This window comes from Rana temporaria, chromosome 1 (assembly GCF_905171775.1).
Source record: "Rana temporaria chromosome 1, aRanTem1.1, whole genome shotgun sequence".
Lineage (NCBI taxonomy): Eukaryota > Metazoa > Chordata > Amphibia > Anura > Ranidae > Rana > Rana temporaria.
This window is the reverse complement of record NC_053489.1, coordinates 140780312-140802537: the sequence shown is the minus strand read 5'-3', so window position 1 is coordinate 140802537 and position 22226 is coordinate 140780312. Positions and strand designations below refer to the sequence as shown.

Sequence of the window (22226 nt, the reverse complement as noted above, 5' to 3'; positions counted from 1 at the left end):
CAAAGTAACAAAGGAGTGGTTCTAGAAGAAGCTCATTAAGGTCCTGGAGTGGCCTAGCCAGTTTTCAGGCCTTCATCCCATAGAAAATATGTGGCAGGAGCTAAAGCTAATGACTTGGAGAGAGGATCTGCAAACAGGAGTTGGACAAAATCTCTCCTGAGATGTGAGCAAACCCTGTGGCCAACTACAAGAAATGACGTCTGACCTCTACGAAGTTGTGTTTTGCGACGGGGTCAAATACTTATCTCGCCCATTAAAATGCAAAACAATTTATAACTTTTTTGAAAAGCGTTTTTCTTAATCTGTCTCACTGTTAAACCCATTGTTAAAATTTATAGACTGATCATTTCTTTGACCCTCTGCTGATTTTGTACGTTTGCCCACTGACAAATACTTTTTTCCCCTCTCTCTGAGTAACTTCCCACAGTATTTGTAGCTGTTGACGTCTTTAATCTCTGAGTTGAAACTGGGGCTCTTGAAGTTGCTCTTGATATGTTTTATCATTCAGACCTTTCACCATTTTTGTTACCCGTCTCTGGACACATTCTATCTTTCTCAATATCTTTCTGTGAGTGAGATCTCCAGAACTGGGCACTTTTTTTTTTTTTTTTTTTAATGTACACATAGGCTTTTACCAGAGTTTAGGAGCTGTTGCCGTTATATGAGTGTCAACCTTCCTCTCCTGAACGTGGAAGAATCGCGTTTAGGATACGACCGTTTTGACTGTCGGCTGCCAGAAAATTCAAACTGTGTCAAAATGACCATGCATTTTTGTGTGTCTGTGTTTGTTTTTATTTTTTTTTCGTGGCCGTTGGTCAAAGTATGCAGTGTGTACATGAAGCCTTAGAGTGCTTTCACACTTAAAGTGCCTGGGCGTCGGCGGTTAAAAAATTTTAGCGGCACTTTACCGTGGGTTTTGCGGCGCTTTTCAATCGCTTTTACGGTGCATACACCGCCCCTAAAGAGATGCGAAGAAGCTGCTTGCAGGACTTTTTTGACTCCCTGCCAGCGCAGTGCCCCAGTATGAAAGCACTCTGGCTTTCACACTGGAATTGCAGCTGGGGCTTTTTTGAGGCTCTTTATAGGCACCATCTTTAGCGCTAAATCGCCTGAGAAACACCTCCAGTGTGAAAAGGGAATAAAATATTGAACTGCAGTTTTTTTCACTGCTTTGTCCAATCTTTCAGCAATGCCGAATCCATGGTTCATGTTGCAGACACCTCCAGGGATAGTTTGCTCAACAAAGTATCATGTTTTATCTTGTAAAGAACAAACACAAAGGCTGCATTCACACCTGAGCATTTTCAGCTTATAAAACGCTCATCTCAAAAGTTCCAAAAAGCACAACAGGCTAATTTGCATTCATTTAAATAGCCCCTGTTCACATCTGAGCGTTCTGTTGCCTGAAGCTCCAAAGTACATGAAGTTCTTTTTAGGCAGATTACAGGCGTTTTACTGCTTTTTACATTGGTGCACTTTGGACCTCCAAAACGCCTGTACAAAAACGTCCAAGAAAACGATGCACTCGGGTATGAATGCAGCCAAACTGATCTTGGGTTTGTTTTTTTCCTGGAAAAAATATAGATTTGCTAAATAGTTGTGCACATAATGTGTGACAAAGACACTTGCAGTTGCCATATTCACAAAATAGCAAATTTCTGATACAAAAATGCAGATTTTTTAATGTGTGCGAAAAATGAAAAACGTTGTTGCAGAGTGGTTAAACAATAAAACCTTTAGTGGCAATCAATTCTGCTCTGATTGTCTTTTTCAGTGATGTTCACCAAGTTATTATAGAGCCTTTTTTTCCCAGGGGATTTCGGTTGGTATAAGTGGTGTACGTTTATACTCCTAAACAGTTGTTCATTGTAGTGTGCCACACTAGTAATGTAATATATAGGTTTAACACCCCACCCTGAGATACTGATACTTGAGACAAAGCATGCTTTATTTTCCAAGCTTTGTCTGTCTGTTCAAGCAAAAGTTATGAGAAATATATTCATTTATTGGGCAGTGTATTTGTTTAAGCATGCCCCACCCTCTGTAAAACAGTGTTAGGCTGCATTCACACCTGAGCGTCGGTCGTTTTTTTTGGGCGTTTTGTCGCGCGTATTTGCATACAGCGTCGTGCGACGTTTTTGTACTTCGGCGTTTTTTATTTTAGCCAATAGGAAAAATGATCATCTTTTCATCACTTGTTGCTATGTTGGTAGATTTTTTTAATCTTCTGCATGGGCGACAAGTAATATTAATTAAAGCGACGAAACGCCCCGAAGCAAACGCCCGTTGTCGCGCGATACGCTCAATTCGCGCGTTTCCCATTACTTTCTATGGGGAAAAAAACGCTCAAATACGCCCAAACCGCACGATACGCGTGACAAAAAAAGGTCCGGGACTTGTTTGAGCTTCGTGCGACAGGCGTTTGGGCGTTTAGGCGTTCAGGTGTGAACAGTCACCATAGGGAATAATGTTAATTCTCCCCTCTGGCGTTTGTGAGCAGTGCGCTTCAGGCGTAAAAACCCCTAGGTGTGAATGGGGCCTTAGGCTGCATTCACACCTAGGCGTAGGCAATAGCGACGTTTTCCGGCGGGTTTTTTCGGCGTTTTTTTCGCGCGTATTCATGCTAATATGCGTGTTTGCATACAGCGTTGTCCGACGTTTTTGTACTTAGACGTTTTTTTTTTAGCCAATAGGAAAAACTATCATCTTTTCATCACTTGTTGCTATGTTGGTAGATTTTTTTAATCTTCTGCATGGGCGACAAGTTCTATTGACAAAACGCCCGTAGCAAACGCTTGTTGTCGCGCAATACGCGCGTATCTGGCGTTTTACATTGATTTCAATGGAAAACCAAAAACGCTCAAATACGCGCATATCGCGCGTATTGCGCGACAAAAAAGGGTCCGGAACTTCTTTTGACTACAGGCGATGCGCGTCAGGCGCATCAGCGTGCAGATGTGAACCATCCCCATTGACTTTCATTGCTTTTCGTCCCTCTGGCGTTTGTTCGCGTCGCGCTACATGCGACAAAACGCGAAGGTGTGAATGGGGTCTTAAAGTATATGTCCTGGCAATTTTTTATTTTTTTTTTAAATCCTGCACATAGAAAATAAGAGTGAGGAAAAATCATGGCCCATAGTACAACCCTTTTTGTTTTAAAAGTGTCATACGTTTTGTTAGTGTTTGTTAAAACTCCAATACAATTAAAATCATATCAACTTGCTACCCATATTAAGCCATTATCCACAACTAAACCACCATAGTAAAGCCTTGTCCTAGTCAAAATTGTGTGACCGCCATATTCCATTGGTGCATTATCTAGGAAGGCTTGGTGTAGGTTGTTCTATCGCTACATGTTTCATGCTGTTGTGCTTCCTCAGGAGCTTAAGCAAGGGTTATATTGTAGTAGCAGACTCTGAGACTGTATTACTAGCATGAGGGTCAACTGCAAAAGCGGTAAACGTGGAGGCAACCATCTATATTAGATGTCCAAATAAGGTTAGAGGTTATATTAGCAGGGTATTTGCTGAGCCCTGGTATAGGGCTAGTTTGCAGCTTGTAGAGACACAATAAAAAGGTCTTAAAAATCAAGTCTTCAGTGGAGAATGTCCCTGGAATAAGCCATATAATGTCCAGCGTCCATGATGGTGGTCCCCAAAAAATTTGTCTGCAGCCTGTCACACTGGCTTCTGCCACATAGAAAAAAAATACCAGTTGATCTGCCAGAAATCCAGCGAGCACCTCATGTGCACTAACTTTTAAGCAGCGTTAAATAGAACCAAATCGACTCTAACCCCTTGGGCCCCTTTCATAGGGGCGTCTCAGTTTGGCAGACTTTACTTGCTTAGCGGGATTTTGCTCTGCTAAGCAGGCAGATGAGACAGGTCTGTCTCCGCTCACTATGCAGAGCAGAGATTTACCACACCCACTCTCCTCCTATGGGAAAATCTGGTGAAAACGGACCGCCTGTCCATTTTCTATCTGCTCATAGCCTATCCGCCAGACGGATAGAAAATAGGACCACTATCTGTCTGGATTTGGCGGAAAAGATCGGATCACAGGGTATGTCAGTTGACATATCACTGCTGTCATCCGCAGCTCCATAGGGTAGAGTACAATGATCAGGTTCGCCTGAAAAATTAACATGTGGATCTGATCGGATGGCCCGTGTGAAAGGGGCTTTAGTCCTGAATCTGTAACCATTATCGCCTGTACAATCGCACCAATATCAGTTGTCAGTTTGTCACTCATCTCCCATATGCTTTACCACCAACCTATTATCAGAAAATACATTTCTGAACCGTTTGTGCTGAATACAACAGTTCTGGTGAAGTGATGTCAAGTGCAATAAAGTTATAAGCCATTTCAAAATGTATTTGGATCAAAATGAAAACCACTGGGGTAAAGTGTGTGTGAATTGAAAAAGGCGGCATGTGGCCACAATAGGTGTCAACAGTTGTTTTGAGAATCTAACTCCTGGTCGTTAATCAAGAATCTGCCCAAGTGTGGTTAGCTCATAGTTGAGCTGTCTTGCTGATAAATGCTTTCATTTAAGCTTGGCATTCTCAGTATACCTCAATGGTGCTACGGTAGTGATTCCCACCAACGTGGTAGGAAAACAAACAAAAAACGAAACTCTTAGAGCCGGTTCACACTGGGGCGATTTGGGATCCGACTTGAAATCGCCTCAAGTCGTCCCAAGTCGTGCTGTCAAGAAAAACAATGCAAGTGAATGGGAGTGGTGTTAATACACACGACTCAAGGCGATCCGACTTCAAAAGAAGTTCCTGTACGACTTCAATCCGACTTGTAGGCGATTCCTACCCATTGATTTCAATGGAAGTAGCTTTCAAGTCTGATCCCTGTTCATAGTGAGGCGATTTTGCCAGAAGCAGAGAGGAATTTACCCAGAAGCCACCAGGTACTCCCCTGTCCCCAGGCAGCCCCCACCTTCTTGGCACGGATTACTTTCACTTTCTTAGTACGTTGTCTCTGTTTGCAGCACGGCTGCCAGAGTTAGGAAAGAGGCCGTGGATAATGAGTCCCTTATAAGGCTGGTAAAAGAGAGACCATGCCTCTACGACAAGAGGGACCCCTTTTACAAGGACCAAATGAAGAGGGACAATGCCTGGCTGGACATTTCTCGCCTGACCTTTGAGGATTGGGGCATATTGTCTGAGACCGACCGCACTGCCAAAAGTAAGTTTAACCTTTTTATTATATGTCTATTTTTCTTGCCTAGGCATGCTGGTTGTAGTTCCATACATGCCACTTGTTTGCACAGAGAATGGCGGCATGAACTCCCTCTTGAAGACAGCAACAATAGAGCACACCGGCATCAATAGATCCCCTGGCAGGAACAGTATATCCCATGCTGGCAATAGTAGATGCAGACAGGAACCATAGATTCCCCAAAAAAGTAGATCCCTAACAGGAACACTACTTCAAATGACAAGAACAACAATAGATCCCTGATCGGAACACTAGTTCACATAACAACAACAATAGATCCTTGACAACACTAGATCCCTGGCAGGAACAACAGATCCCCCAACAATAGATCCCTGATCGGAACACAAGTTCACATGAGAACAATAGATCCTTGAAAAACACTAGATCCCTGGCAGGAACAACAGGTCCCCCAACAACAATAGATCCCAGATCGGAACACAAGTTCACATGACAACAGCAATAGATCCTTGACAACATTAGCTCAATAGCATGTCAATACTGCCAAACCAGCTGTTATGACAGCTGCCATTAGGTAACGCACAGAGAGCATTTTAGACACAGGAAAACAGGGAACAGGGAAGAAGAAATCAAACAGGAAGAAGAATGATGTCAGAAGAGCTTAGTAGCTCTGATTGGCCATTTCTGACATTCCCTGTCCTGGAGGCGAATTATAAATCGCCCCAGATCGCCTCAGATCGCCCTGTGGTTCACAATTCAAGTCGTGTCGGAATCGCCTCTGGAAGTCGCGCTGGAAGTCGGATCGCCCCAGTGTGAACCGGCTCTTAAACAATCGCAACATTTATTTGGGCAAACCCACAAACTGGGAGAGGAAGGAAAGCACTGATCCAATCAAAGCGCATGTAAATCCAAACAATGACATTTTTTTTTTTTGGTCAAAGTTGATATAACTTTGAAATGTTGTCTTTTCCATCTGATAAGTGCTTAATACCTGTTGATCCTGCCAGAAATCTCATGCTGTCATATGCATTCTGCAGTGTTATCTCAATGTAAGTAGGAAATGTCTTTGGGGGTACAGACCAACTCTTCCATATGCTATGGAAAAGTGGTGGGGGGAGGATTATGTAGTGCTAAAATTTTATGGCAATTTTGCTTCTCTACAGGTTTTACTACTCCAGCAAGTGTTGAATTACTGTGATATAAACACGCTGATAACTCTGTATAGTCTCCTGCAGCAATGGAGACTAGTGTAAGTGGATATAGTAGAGATAGTGAAAAATAAATGTTATTAGCAGATGTTAGAAAATACGGTGATGGAATCTTTAAAGTGGCTCAAAACCCACTCACTAAAATTTAATTTCCACTTTTAATTCATTAATGTATTTTCCATAATTGTTTTTAGTCTCTTAAATATGTACTGTAGCTTTTTGTTTAAAATGGTTGTTAAGCCACTCTAACCTGTATAATCCATCAGCACTGCCTCCTATTGCAGTATCCCCCCCCCCCTGTGTGTGTAATTTATAAAAAATAAATGCTACAAATACCTAATTTCACTGCAGAGATTGCGATCACATGACCAGCCAGCTTTCTCCCTTTCTCTTCTCAGAGATGCACAGGTGGGGCTAAGATTCCTCTGCTGATGTTGGGAGGGGTGGAGAGAGCTGGCTGGTCATGTGATGGTAATTTTTGCTCTTAAATTTAGGTATTTTCAGCATTTTATATTTTAAAAATAATTTAAATAGGGGGACACTGCAATAGGAGGCAGTGCTGATGGTGCATACAGGCTAGTGTTATGGGAGCAGCATGAGGGGGGAGGGGTGGGTCACACACAGAGAGGGGAGGGGGAGGAGGATCCAGGAGCAGAGAGGAGAGCAGATAGCAGGCTTCTGATGACAGAGGCATATAAACTGACCACGATGTCTGGTCTCGGCAGCCATGACTCACTGTAGTAATTTTACAGAGGGGTGGGGAGAAACTGTCAGGATCAGCCAGGTTTTTTAGGTGTTGGAAGGGATCAAATGACACGGGACATGCTTTAAAGGAGCAGGCTCCATTTTTTGGGGGGGGGGGTTAACAAACGCTTTAAGAATACCTGGTGATCGGCTTAAAGGTGCTTGCTCAGGTACTTCCAATTATAGGGGACAGTGGTCTCCCAGTTGTCCTCCTGTGTCAAGCCGCCACCTAACCCACTGTCGAAGACTCTTTAATCACCATGCCGGCACACATTGAGCAGACATAATAAAATGTTGTCAAAATCATGGACCTGGACTAGAACAATGATATTCTGCTGATGCTAGAGTGAGTGTATGTAGAGCACAGCTAAAAAGGCCAGAGGAGATAAGCCTCATGATAATATTGGGGTGGTCGAGAGGGAAAATTTCAAAAAGTGAATGCAGTACTTAAAAAGGGGGGGGGGGTCGATTGGATGGATGTCATCCCTTCCTGTCCAGGACAATTTTCAGCCTTCAACACTGACGCAATTTGAATAATTGTGCGGTCATGCAACACTACCCAGTCAAAATTTTGATCATTTTTTTTTCACACAAATAGAGCTTTTCTTTGGTGGTATTTAATCACCACTGTGGTTTTTATTGCACTGGTGGGCACAGATTGGCAGCACTGTTGGGACTGCACTGATAATCGGGACACTGATAATCCGTGCCCTGATTATCGGTGTACATGTCCCTTTTACAGAAGCTGGTTATCGTCTCTCTGCTCCCTTCCTCACTCTGTGCGTGAGGAAAGGAGTGCTGAGAACCGCCTTCTATTTACATTCATGATCAGCTGTGATTGGACACAACTGATCACGTGATAAAGAGCCACTGATTTGCTCTTTACCTCCATCTGTGATCGGCGGCAGGCGCAATCACTGAAGGTCCTCATATGACAGCCTCCCAGAACTAGCTGGCCACGCTGTAGCCATCATTTGGCTATAGTGCGGTTGTCAAGTGCTTAAACGTATGAAAAACTTGCTCTGAGAGAGTATTGGCTGAGACCTCCAACCTTTGCTAATGGGAAGCATTATTCAGGCAGTGGTCCTGATTGGCCAGCTCTGCCTGAATGTCAGTAACCCAAACCCCTTTGGCAGACCAGTCAGCGGCGATACCAATTTCTACCTAAATGTTAGTGACACTAAACTCGGGTTTAAAAAAAAAATCTCTTTTTTTTTTTTTTTTTTTTTTTTTTATGTGATCTGCCTTCCTGTTAGATCGTGGCTACATTTTGTGTATAGTAATGTAGCCATCCTCTGTTCTAGTTCCCAAGATGGACTGTGAACTTCAAGATTTGTAGTATGCATAGAGCAGTGTACATTAACACGCACTGCGCTATCCAAACGGGGGGAAATGAGTTAAAGAGCTTGCAGAGGATGAGAAAAACACACTCGCAAACCATTTTAATGAAAAAAAAAAATTAGTCAAGTTTTTTCTTTTAAAAAAATAAACATGTCATACTTGCCTGCTCTGTGCATTGGTTTTGCACGGTGCAGTCCCAATCCTCCTCTTCTTGGGTCCCCTGCTGGTGCTCCTGACCCCTCCCTTCTGCTGAGTGCACCAAGAGCAAACCGCTTTCTGTGGGGGCACCCGAGCAGAGCTGCTGCTGCTCTGTGCGTGTCTATTCAGACACTGAGCCACAACTCTGCCACAGCCCCACTTTACATTGGCTCGCTGGCTGTGATTTGACAGCAGTGAGAGCCAATGGCTCCCGCTGCTGTTTCAGCCAAAGAGGGGAGATAGTCCTTGGAGAGCCGAGGCTGTCATGTACATTGCTTGATCGCAATGAGGCTCAGGTGAAGATTAGGGGGGACCTTCATGCATAGGTGGTAAAGGTAAAAAAAAAAAGAAATAAAATGATGCTTTAGAACCACTTTAAGTGGTGGATGCTTATGGATTATTTTTGGAGACTATGGATATTGTCTACTTTAAGTTTTAAAAAGTATCAGTCATTGTCTAGTTATATGCTCCAGCTCGACTGTAGTTAACCAGTTCGCCCCCGCGCTGTAGTCGAAAGACGTCTACAGCTCGTCGCTCAATTGCCGGGAGGGCGTCCCTGGACGTCCTCCCCTTTGCACGCGCAACGTGCGCCCCCTGGGCTGTGATCACTGAGTCATGGAGACTCGGGTGATCACAGATCCGTGTAAGGGGCCGGTCCCGGCCCCTTACTACGTGATCAGCTGTCAGCCATTGACAGCTGATCACGTGATGTAAAAAAAGGAACGGTAATTGTATTTTTTTTTCTCCTCACCCTAATGGCATAAGGGGACAAAAAGGCAGATCACCGGCTTGTCTGCAAGGGACATCGGTCCCGAAGAGGAAGAGGCAATTCTGCCTCATCTGTGCCCACCGCCTGCCAGTGTCGCCTAATCAATGTCTCAGCAGTGCCCATTATTGCCACCCACCAGTGCAGCCCATTGGTGCCCACCAGTGCAGCCTCATCAGAGTACATCAACGAAGGAGAAAAATTACCTGTTTGCAACATTTTATAACAAAATATAATAAATAATAAAAAAAATTTAAAAAATTTCATTTGGGTACAGTGTTGTATGACCGCGCAATTGTCATTCAAAGTGCATCAGCGCTGAAAATTGGTCTGGGCAGAAGGGGGGTTTAAGTGCCTAGTAAGCAAGTGGTTAAACATGAAGGCATGCCAACATTTGAAATAATTGTTGGCGGTTACTCTATATCAATATAGGATTTAAAACCTATCTCAGTTCTTGCTCTGTTAATAGATAAGTCGTGCAGAATTTTCTACTGTGATGTTTACCTGTGAGATTGATAGAACTGCAGGCCTCTAAGATGTACACAGTCAGTGTGAGCTCTTGTTTGAAAGCATGCACTGAATGGGGTCAACAGTTTTTTGGCACCGTGACAAAGCCCTGTTTAATCTCTTTTCCAGGAATGATTTATTAATGGTTTGCCGCCAGCTGAACATGGAGGATTCGGTGGTTGAAATCATGCATCAGCTTGGGGCCGACGAACATGGGAAGATATCATTTCAAGATTTTAGCAAATGTCGTATGCAGCTTGTGCGTGAAATCCGAAAGGAGGAGGTGGACCTGTCTGATGACTCCTGCAAAAACAAAAAACTACGTGATCGAATCACCTCCTGGCCAACTGGAAGTGATCACAGCTTAGGTGGGTCTTACGCTTTTGTGCATTAATGAAATGCTACTAGTATTTGGATTATGGTGCTGCTGCGGTTGCATTTTTTTAAATCTTTAAGACGCTTTAGTCATAAAAAAAAGTTGAGGATTGCCAATTTTTTTTTGTGTGTGTTTTTTTTTTTTTCCTGTCAATTTTTTTTTTAACAAAATAAGCATTTTTTAATATCAGCAAGTCATTCCCGTCACAGTGAAAATAATGCAGGTGGGCACTAAAAATAAGTGCTTCAGAAAAAGTACTCATTACGAAGACTGATTTGTCTTGGTGTTATTAAACCCCACTTTTTATTTTGTCCTCATTACAGTGAGGGGGAAAAATGTATTTGATCCCCTGCTGATTTTGTACGTTTGCCCACTGGCAGAGAAATGATCAGTCTATAATCTTAATGGTCGGTTTATTTTAACAGTGAGGGACCGAAAAACAAAAATATCCAGAAAAACGCATTTCAATAAAGTTTATGAATTGATCTGCATTTTAATGAGGAAATAACTTGACCCCTTCGCAAAACATAACTTGCAACTTGGTGGCAATCGGAGGTTAGAGGTTTCTGTAGTTGGCCACCAGGTTTGCACACATCTCAGCAGAGATTTTCTCCCACTCCTCTTTGCAGATCCTCTCAAAGTCATTAAGGTTTTAGAGGCTGACGTATGGTAACTTAAACCTTTTAGCTCCCTCCACATATTTTCTATGAGATCAAGGCCTGAAGATTTACTAGGCTACTCCAGGACCTTGATGTGCTTCTTCTTGAGCCACTCCTTTTGTTGTTTTGGCCATGTTTTTTGGGTAATTTTTCATGCTGGAATACCCATCCATGAAACCTCCTGGAAAACTTCCTTCCCTCATGCCCTGGCCGAGGGAAGGAGGTTTTCACCCAAGATTTTACAGTACATGGCCCTGTAAATTTGTCCTTTTTGATGCCTTGAAGTTGTCCTGTGCCCTTAGCAGAAAAACATCCCCAAAGCATAATGTTTTCATCTCCATGTTTGGTGGTGGGGATGGTGTTCTTTGGGGGCATAGGCGACATTCCTCCTTCTCCAGACACGGCGAGTTGAGTTGATGCCAAGAGCTTGATTTTGGTCTCATCTGATCACAACACTTTCACCCAGTTCTCCTCTGTATCATTCAGATGTTCATTAGCTAACTTCAGACGGCCTGTACATGTGCTTTCTTGAGCAGGGGGTCTTGCGGGCGCTGAAGGATTTCAATCCTTCACGGCATAGTCTAACGATTGTTTTCTTGGTGACTATGGTCCCAGCTTTTTTGAGTTTGACAAGTTTCTCCCGTGTAGTTCTGGGCTGATTCCTCACAGTTCTCGTGATCGTTGAAACTCCACGAGGTGAGATCTTGCATGGAACCCCAGACCGAGGGAGATTGACGGTTAATGCGATTTATTCACAAATGGAAGAAACAAATAACTGTTGTCACCCTCTCACCAAGCTGCTTGGCGATTGGGCTTTGTAGCACATTCCAGCCTTGTGTAGGTCTACAATCTTGTCCCTGAAATCCTTGGACAGCTCTTTGGTCTTGGTCATGGTGGAGAGATTGGTATTTGATTGTGTCTGTGAACAGGTGTGTTTTATACAGGTAACAAACTGAGTTTAGGAGTGCGCCTAATCTCAGTTCATTACCTGTATAGAAGCCACCTGGAAGCCTTAAATCTTGCTGATAGGGAATCAAATACTACTTTCACTCATTAAAATGCAAATCAATTTATAACTTTTTTTTTTTTATGTGTTTTTCAGGCTATTTTTGTTGTCTCACTGTTAAAATCAACCTACCATTAAAATTAGACTGACCATTTCTTTGTCAGTGGGCAAACGTACAAAATTTTTACTTTTTTTTTTTTTTCCCTCACTGTGTAAAAATGCTAATTCTACAGATCTGCACAACTTCTTCAATTATGCATTTTGTGATTGTTATGAAGTACCTGGTTGATTCTGCTATTTCACTGTATTGCCCTATTCAGAGTGGCAACAGAATGGCAGTTAATCCTGGTTATCCTTTGTTCCCACTCTGTGTGCATGCCCTGAAAGATCCCTGTTCAGAAGCGGTGCTCTTCTTGTTTCTTTGTCTAGAAATCGGCCCACGTGACTGTCATCTTGTGGGGTAGTTCCAGCAGGTGCCCTGACATCTCCTCCTTCTCCCTCCTCCCGCTTTTACTTATGTAGGCTCAGGAGTATGACCGAGGTTATCAATCAGCACAAAATCTGCCTACGCTTTCTCCACTCGCCCTTCTTGCATTGCAGTACAGAGCAAGTACCCAAACCTCTTGTGACCACAGTATTAAGCATAAGAAAATAAGTACTTGGTAATAAGATTGTTTTGAGACCTATAGACTGTAGCATTTCCTTTCCTAATGATTTATACAAATCTGTTGCATTGAGTTTAATGACACTTTTAAAGGCAACTTTACTTTGCAGGTGTGAGAATACCCAAACAGCAACTTCAGCTGAAAGTATGCAGCCGCCTGACAGTTTGAGATTTTAAATTATTTTTGGAAATTCAAACCTTTTATGGCTAGCGCCAGTTAAAATTGTCCTTTTTTTAAATGCTCCCTTCCACCTCCTTGAGTGACACTCACCTACTAAAATACTTTCCTTTTTAAGCATTTACTCCTGAATGGCTAGGGGCTGCCACAAATATGAAACGGTCATAGAAATGGTTGGGCCAAATGGCGTGTGAAGTAAAATCTGGATGCAGCCAGGACTTTTTCTTAACAGGCTATATGGTGTCAAGCATGGTAGAACAGTAAGGCACTTGGAAGTATGTTAAAGGGTAGCTCAGTCCTTTTTTGTACTTTTTTTTTTTTAACAGTATAACTTTTGCACAGTTTTAAACACATTTAATGTACCAATGTAGTGACACACAAACACATTTTGCTGATTACTTCTTTTATTTTGGAGCTACAGTAGTTTCATCAGAGTCCTTATGCTGGTATAAACAGTCTGAAAGTCATGAATCCAAACAACACCCAGTCTTTCCTAAATATCTTTATTGTATGTGTACAGGAAGAAAATTCACCTTTTATATATTATCTAAAGCCGGTCATAGATGGTTCAATTCTAGGCCAGTGCAGCAAGGACCAGCCAAGATTCAAAGCATGTATGACATGCTTATTGTACCCAAGTCGATCTGTCAATCCACTTTAGTACAACAAGCATGTTGGATTTTAAGGATGCAATTATTGCCAGTGGCTCTAGCCATTAGTCATAATCGCTGTGTTCCCTCAGACAGTTCCAATGCCCACCCACCGGGAGAACACAATAGCTCTGCGAGAGGGATTCTTTAACACAGACTGTGTTAAAGGGGAGTTCCAGACTTTTTTTATGTTTATTAAAAGTCAGCAGCTACAAAAAGTGTAGCTGCTGGCTTTTAATAAATGGACACTTACCTGCTCCATGGTTCCAGCGACGTGCCGGCCGTGGGCTTCGCTCCTCTTCCCCCCCCCCCTCTCCGACCGGCGTCTTCATTCTAAGTGTGAGCACCCGGCCGTGACAGCTTTCGGCTTCACGGCCGGGCACCCACTGCGCATGCGCGAGCGGTGTTTCAAATAAGTATTCTCATTTAAATAAAAAATTGCTGTGCATAGAAACATTTTTAGCAAAGTAGCCTTTAGTTTAAGGAGACTGGATGGGGCAAAGTTACAGGGTCTCTTGTAAGAGGAATTGCCCCACTGGATTTACCTTCATGCAATCCTTTGCTGCTCTGTCGCTCACCATACTGCTATCCCTTTCGGGGCTTAAACAGGGTTAATCCTTCTCGTGTGAAAGTGTTGAGGCTTGGCGTTTTTAGTTGTTTAGGTCCAAGCCTTGCTTAATGAGTATATCGTATGCTCCTATATACCTGGAAGGACCGATTTATTTACCTAGTTCAGACAAAAACGCACATTCCTCCATAAAAACCATAGCTTGCACAAAACGGCCAACATTACTAATTGCGTTTGTTCCTTATAATGCAGGAGCTCTATCAGGAGCTAGAGAGAGTTGGGAGTATGATTCTGGAGCACGAGACCTCCAGAGCCCTGACCCGCAGAATCATACCATCATGCAGAAGTTTTTGGAATTTGGGGGTAAAGCAACAACGCAAGCAGCTTTACAAAGGCTTCTTTCTCAAAGCTCCTGTCTCGGCAACAATGTTGGAGGAAGCTACCTGGAACTTGCCAATACTGTAAGTGAAGCCCTGTCTAATGCTTCCATTTTATTGTCTCTACCAAGGTAGGAGGATATTTTATTATGAGCTTAGTATATGGGCTTCTCTGTGGTTTAAGCTCTTTTGCAGCAGCAACTAAGTGGAGAAATTATATTCGTTGTTTTTTTGTAAACCAGAAAATGGTGGGGGGGATTGGGCCTGTACAGTGCTGTCTTTAAGGCAGGCAAAAGGGGCAGCTGTCATTGTTGTGGGGCCCAAAGCAGCTGCCTCATACTTGCCAGCTATCCCAGTTTAAATTCCCTTGTCCCTTGAAGTTTTTAGTCCTGTGCTGTGTCCTGATATCTCAGTGTGAAGTGCTGCTGCTAATGCTGCCCAGCTCTGCCCTATTGTGTACAGGTGACTCACCTGCAGACCCTGCGTGTACATGTAAATAACTGTCATTCATATGTAAATAGTGACTAGTAAATAGCTGAGGCCGGCAGCATTCATGTGTAAATAAAGGCGGCATTCATATGTATATCATGCCCCTCTGCAGTGAAGATATGATGTGCTGTAACCCCTAGCAACCAATCAGTGAGCAGTATTACTGTACAGTAACCTCTAGCAACCAATCAACAAGCGGAAATCATGTGCTGTAACCTTTAGCAACTAATTAGTGAGCCGTAATGTGTGCTGTAACCTCTAGCAACCAGTTAATAAGTGGTAATATGCTGTAACCTCTGGCAACTTATCACAATCACTGTCTGATCTGACACAGTAAATTGATTTTAAGTCTAGCTGATATTTATTGTATGTCTCAGAGCAGGGAGGGGGCCCCAGAATTGTTTTGCTCAGGTTCCAATCAACATTAAAGACCGCCCTGGGCCTGTATGGCTAGGGGAGAAGGCTCTTGCATTGAACTTGTACCAGGACCCAGGTAGCTGGCGTGATACCTTTCTGGATGGAGAAGTTGATAGTGATGCATGTTTTATTGTTGGATGTGCACATTTAAAAGAATAATGGTAAAAGTTAGACATTTTTCAGCTTGGCTGGCTGGGGGACGGAGGATAGAGATCCAAGCAATGGGCCATTGAGCTGGCATAATGCCCTGCCTAGGTGGAGAAGTAGATAGTGATTTGTTTTATTCTAATGATTTGATGTTTTCCAATTTTTGAATGTCTGCCATTGAGCTTCCTTTATGATAATGCTGTACAAAGTGAATGTCACTATACAGCATGGAAGTCATCTGGGGTTTATTTCTTTAAATAAATGTCTTTTTGGAAATGTTAATCTGTGACTGAGGGATACTGAATCCTGATTGAACTGTGTAATATTACATTATTGCACGCTTAATTATGTCCAATCTTTAGGTTTTAGCAAATTTCCATCTTTCTGTTGTGGTTTTGCGAATGTAATTGAAATTCCACACATTTTGCAGAGACTGATTTGTTTAAATGATAGCAGTAATTTTCTGCAGTGTACATTTCCGTCTATTAGAGCATATTTAAAATTCTAATGAACATCAGGCTGAGAGAGTGTCTGCCTTTTCATTTTGGGAACTTATGGTGAGGAAATTTTGCCTGTTATTCCCAAAGGACTGCAGTCTTAAATTACAAGTGTCAGAAGTCTAATTAACAAAGAACAGATAGGAATTGCCAGCTTGAAGTCAAGAAGGCGCAAAAAAATAAAAAATTGTTAATGCAACCCATTCTTTTTTTTTTTTTGTTTAAATTTGTTGCCTGACATCAATCTCTGCCCTTTTTTGCATGGGTGGGAAAAGTCTCAGGTGATTTAGTCATTCAGTCTGATGTAGGCACTAGAAGACACTTAGGCCCGGTTGACAAGGGTGTTAAACACGGGGTTGGTCCCCGATTGTACCGTCCCCCCTACAGTAAATACCTTGCAGCTGGAGTGGTTATACACCTGCCATGACCATAATCCTTTGCTTTGCCATTTGCAGATTTGACTTGGTTTGCCGAGCGTGACAGCCAGCACTGCCTGTCGCACTCCATGGTTAACTCGACTCCATGAAAATTAGAATATCTGCCCTTGTGACCTGCACTGTAAAGGTTAAATGCTTGTTCTGCCTGGTGGGTTATTGTACAGGCAATTTTACTAACCCCTCTCTCCTGCAGAGAATTCTTCACCCCAAAGCTCAGCTCTAGTCACATGGTTAATGACAAATCTGGTGGCAGTTTGCAAAGCAGCAGCGGGGGGGGGGGGGGGCAGTCGCTGTGCTGGATGGACCCTGCTGAAACCGGGCACAAGTTTAAAAAAAAAATATTCCCCCTAGCAGTGGTGTATTTAGGTTTTGTGCTGCCCTAGGCCCGACTAAACTCGTGCACCCCCTAATTTAAATATGACCCAACCCTTCCTGTCAAGGCCACACCCCTTGCTGTTTAAGACCCGCCCTTCCCTAAAACAAAAGTGTTGCCTATAGTTCTACTTTAGGTACAAAATTCTGAAAATGTTATGGAGAGGACTAAGAAGATATAACCGTGCCAATGGTGCAGCAGAAAATACATATCGCAGTGAGGAACGTTTGTGGTTCAGGATAATAGGACAGTCAAAATTAAAAGCTCCCCCCCCCCCCACAGTTGCGGAATGCTGGCCGGAAGCGGTGTAGCTGCTTTATGGGGGCACTAGACTAATTTGCCTCTCTGTCCAGTACGCCCCATAAGACTGGCGCTACACTAACAGACTCTTTCCATGCTGCCCCCCTGCAATGTGCTGTCCTAGTCCTGGGCCTTGTTGGCCTAGGCCATGATACAGCCCTGCCCCCTTGACTAAGCAATTAACCCTTGAGGTTGGCCTACTGGAAGGTTTTGTGTGTTTTTTATTTTTATGGATAACTGTACAGTAAAACCTTGGATTGCAAGCATAATTCTTTCCAGAAACATGCTTGTAATTCAAAGTGAATTTCCCCATAAGAAATAATGGAAACTCAGATGATGCCTTCCACAACCATGTATTCTTAAGTCCTTCTTCAGTTTATAGTCCATATAAAAAGATTATAGTAATTATGTGATAATTGTGTTTCCATAAAATGTCCATCCACAAATGGCCACCTCCACAAGGGGATTAGATGCCAAATCTAGAAGAGCTACAGAGTATAAAAGAGAAGAGAGGCACCTCTAAGTGTAGCAATATGACTTACATTTAATGAAGGTACAACATTTAGCAACTCTCATGGTTGATGATTAAAAAAAGCACATCTTATGTGTATGTAGGCATCTGGGGTATATCCTGTCGATAGACGATCCTCTGCACCGCCGGCTCTCACTGCTGTCAGTCTGCAATCGTGGCCAGGAAGACTACTCTGCAGAAGAGCAATTTGAAAGTGTGACTTTAAGCTCTTGTGGAGCGCATCGTGGAAGGGATAACGTCGATGGCAGTGCGGAGGATGGTCCATGTGGACAGATTTACCCCGATTCCTGCATACTTGGATGTGCCTGTTTTAATCGTCAACCATGTGACTTACTAAATGTTGTACCTTCATTAAATGTAACCATATTTCTACACTTGGAGGCGCCTTGGTCCTCTTTTATACTCGGTTGTGACATGATGCTACTTGTATATCAAGTCAAAATGTATTTAAAAATGTTGCTTGTCTTGCAAAATGCTCTCAAACCAAGGTTTTAGTGTGTGTGTGTGTGTGTGTGTGTGTGTGTGTGTGTGTGTGTGTGTGTGTGTGTGTGTATACATACATACATACATACATACATTTTAAATTGGTGTAGCCACCTTCTCTAAGGATTAGCATGCTGCAGTATATTCCATATTTGGTTTAGACACACTTTAAGCTCTAAACTTTCCTCATTCGTGCCCGAAGCCTTTTATGCTGAATGTAAGCATAATTTATAGTATCCATGTGGTTGATACTGTCAAGATGAAAATTAGATTATCTCTCCTATTCTAGCGCTGAATGTGCCTTCAATTTAATGTGCCAAAATAAATAAATTCTGCAATATATCAAAATATTGGTGCAGACATTTGAGGCACCAGATTGTCAGCCAAAAATGATGCGTTGAATCTAACTGAGCCACATTGGTAAAAGCATCTGGCATTGTCTGCTTGAAATTTAATCGTGAAAAATCATACAACATACATGCAAGATTGCTAAAATCCCATTTAAAATAAATTTCAGGTGTATTTTTACTGTAACGTCTGAGTGATTTGTTTACTTAAAATTCATAATGATTAAAAAAAATTACTCATGTACAAATTACTTATCGTGAATCGGATTAATAAATTAGGCTGTTAACATATTTCTGCAGAAAATTAAAAAAAAAAAAGTCTTCAGACTCCTGTTAAAATGAAATCGCTTATGGGGTTTTATATTTTTATAGTGAGAAATGGTTACTCTGAATCGGCAAATCATAAAAATCTCTTTAATTATAGACTGACTAAAATTGCACTGGGTGATTTGGCGCACCTTATGCACGTCGTATCAATTTTTGGATTGTTAAGGGTAAAATGTATGGCTTGCTGCAATGCAGCTGATTTTGGAACCTTGCCTAGCACTAATATTAATAAGACATTTCTAGTGTTATCCAATATCCAATTTCCTTTTGCAGCAATATTATGCTTTCAATGGGCTGGGAAAAGACTTGCTTTGTTTAATAAGAAAATATCCTTTTCATACATTTCATGTACCTTATTCATCCCTACTGGCTAATTAAAAAATAACAAAAGATCAAATTGGATGTCGGTGAGCAAAAGTTCAAGCACATTGTCAACTCTGTATTTTCTTTCTTTTTTTTTTTTTTTTTTTAATACTGTTTGCTTAATGCCTTTTGAAAATTATTACAGTCACTGGTCTTTGTAAGGTGACATATGCAGCCTGTCATTGGCATAAAAGCAGAATTAAAGTGTAAAAATAAAAAATTGCGAGCAAGCAGACCATTTATTACAGAGGATGCTATGTATGCTATTTCTCTTCTGCAATAAAACAAACTTACCTGCCTGTTCTCAATCTTTATTAGAATGTACACTTAGCTGCTCATGCACAACTCTGTGTTTAGTCTCTGCACAGGGAATCCTTGGTAATGTTTTACATTTTTATTCGTATGAGAAGTTGTTCATCAAGTAAAAATCTGATGGAGCGGTTTTAAAAACCTTAAAATATAGTGATTCCCTTATGGTTTTTCCCTAATATTTTATCAACCTATAAACTGAACTCTTAACTTCAACCTAACCTAGTAACCTAAACCTGAACCCAACCCTTAAACCTAACCCAAAGCTGGAAGTATTTTTTCCCTTAATGCATTGCCTGCATTAAAGTGGTATTAAACCACTATAAAAAAAATTTGGGCCCCCTGCAGGTTTGTCATAATATATTAGTGTGCACTGCATACTAGCATATTATAACAGACTTACCTGTACACGGAGCTCTCCAGTGCATCGCTGTCATGGCTCCCCAGCACTGCTATCTTCACCGGTCTCCCTTGCGGGGCTCCGGCTGTGTGTATTGCTGGTTCTGTGATGATGTCACCGGCAACATATTGTCTGAATATCTCCTTAACCATGCACGTTTTGGAGATATTCACTGTACCTACAGGTAAGCCTTATTATAGGCTTACCTGTCTGTACAAGTAAAGTTGAGTTTAACTCCACTTTAAATGTAAAAAAAAACTTCCAAAAGTTGTTTCCTCCCCACCCAGGGCCGTTTTGAAGGAATTTGGGGGTCCCAAGCAAAATGGGGGGGCCCCCAAGCACCCCCCCCCCGCATGCAAAGCCTACTTTATCGCTACACAAATTTTTTTTCTTCTATTCTTGCCTCCCCTTCTTCCCTGTAGGCTGCCGCTGTAGCGTGGCTGAGCTCCTCTTTCCCCTGCTTCTTCCCCAGTCCCCTATCAGATAGTGCACTTTCTGTCAGTCTGGCCGGGAACAGGAAACTGAATCTTCTGTACCAAGCGCGGTACCCGGCCAGACTGACATGACTCCAGGTGGAAGGAAGAGGAGCTCGGCTACATCCTGGGAAGGGGAAGTTGGGGGCCCCAGGCCAGCTCGGGGCCCCAAGCAATTGTTTTGTTTTGCCTGTCCTGTAGCGACGGGCCTGCCCCCACCCCCTCCCTAAATACTTACCTGATTACTTGTATTGGTCCAGCACTGTGCCCGTCTGCAGCAGTACTGCTTCTTTCTTTCCCATTTTACAGGCTCGGTTCAATCAAATAGTGTAAGGTGCAAGGGTGGGACTGAGCCATGCTGTGTCTACCATTAGATTCACAACTCCTGACCAGGGAGTGCGCCTGCAGGTGCACCACCGTGGGGGCACACTGAGAATAGGAGCTGAGAGTGCCAACAGGGACCACAGAAGAGCTTTGTGGTTGCTCTCTGCATGACGTCTCCAATTTACAAGCCAAACTCAATGCCCTATTTAATTGGGCAACTATGTGGCAAATGAGGTTTAATGTTTATAATTGTAAAGTTATGCACTTGAGGGCTAAGAATATGCATGCATCATACATACTAGGGGTAGTACAACTGGGGTTATCCATAATGGAGAAGGATCTGGGGGCTTTGGTAGAGCATAAGCTTAATATTGGCATGCAATGCCAAAGTGAAAGTTTTCAAAGCAAGCAAAATGTTCTTGTATTGAAAGGTATAGATTTCAGAGAGAGAGAGAGAACACATTTTTCTCTTCTGTTCATGGACAGACACAGCAGCATCTTGACCTTAGGGTATTATCCTCCTGTTAGGAGATTGAATAGGCAGAAAGAGCATGTTAAGTGTTAAAACACATCACACAGTACAGTACCTTCCAGGGGGCGGTCCCCCTGGGTACATCCCTTCTTCATGCATCTTGCAGCTCAGTGTTTTTCTGCCTAGAACAGGAGAATGACATGGCTCCCTGTGGGCCCATGTGGCCTGGGGATTTATTGTTTATTTTTTTATTTTCTTTGCTTTACAGTCGTTGGCTTTAACGGCATGGCTATTGAAAGCCAGGTGCTAAGGGACTGAGGTCTGTCAGACTCGGTGATCTCTACCATGCTGCGGGTGCGGAAGTCTAATTCCCGGAAGATTTACCATCGTACGTGGAAGGCTTACATCTCTGTGTGAGGAGATGATGTGGCATCCCTGCGCATATGTGATTTCCAGGATTCTGCTGTTCTTACAGCGTGGAGTGGACCAGACACTCGCCTTAAGTATGATTAAGGGGCAGATTGCAGCCTTGGCTGTTTTCTTTTGGCGGCACACTCTCTAGTGCGTACGTTTGTGCAGGGGGTTCGGCATGTGGCCCCTCCGGTTTGTCGTCCTCTGCCTCCGTGGGACTTAAATTTAGTTCTCTCTGTGCTTCAGAAGCCCCCGTTTAAGAACATTGGGGAGATTCCCTTATTGACTCTTTCCCAGAAGGTGTTTTTTTTTGGTTTATCGATTTCATCGGTCAGACGGGTTTGTGAATTGGCGGCCTTGTCTCGCGAAGCTCCCTATTTGGTCATCCACAAGAATAAGGTGTTGCAGCGTCCGCAGCCGTCGTTCCTTCCTAAGGTTGTTTCGGCTTTTCATCTTAATGAGGACATTGTTCTTCCATCCTTGTGTCCTCGGCCGGCAAATACCAAAGAGGTTGTGTTGTATTCCTTGGACGTCGTCCGAGCCCTACGGGTGTACCTGTCTGCTACGGCTCCGTTCTGGAGGTCGGATTCACTGTTCGTGTCAGTGACTGGTCCTAAGAAGGGTCTGGCGGTCTCGTCGGCTACCATTTCTAGGTGGATCAGGCAGGTCGTGCTTCAGGCCTAAGCTCTAAGG

At 42.9% G+C, this 22226-nt stretch overlaps 1 protein-coding gene across 1 annotated transcript in view; it reads left to right on the top strand.

The window, feature by feature from the left end:
• The window catches only part of MCC (MCC regulator of WNT signaling pathway), a 415517-nt gene that overhangs the window by 56741 nt on the left and 336550 nt on the right, over positions 1 to 22226 (top strand). Inside the window, exons 2-3 of the mRNA XM_040343573.1 lie at positions 10084 to 10322; positions 14308 to 14516. Of these exons, the coding sequence (XP_040199507.1) occupies positions 10084 to 10322; positions 14308 to 14516 (448 nt within the window). The remainder of the gene's footprint in view (positions 1 to 10083; positions 10323 to 14307; positions 14517 to 22226) is intronic.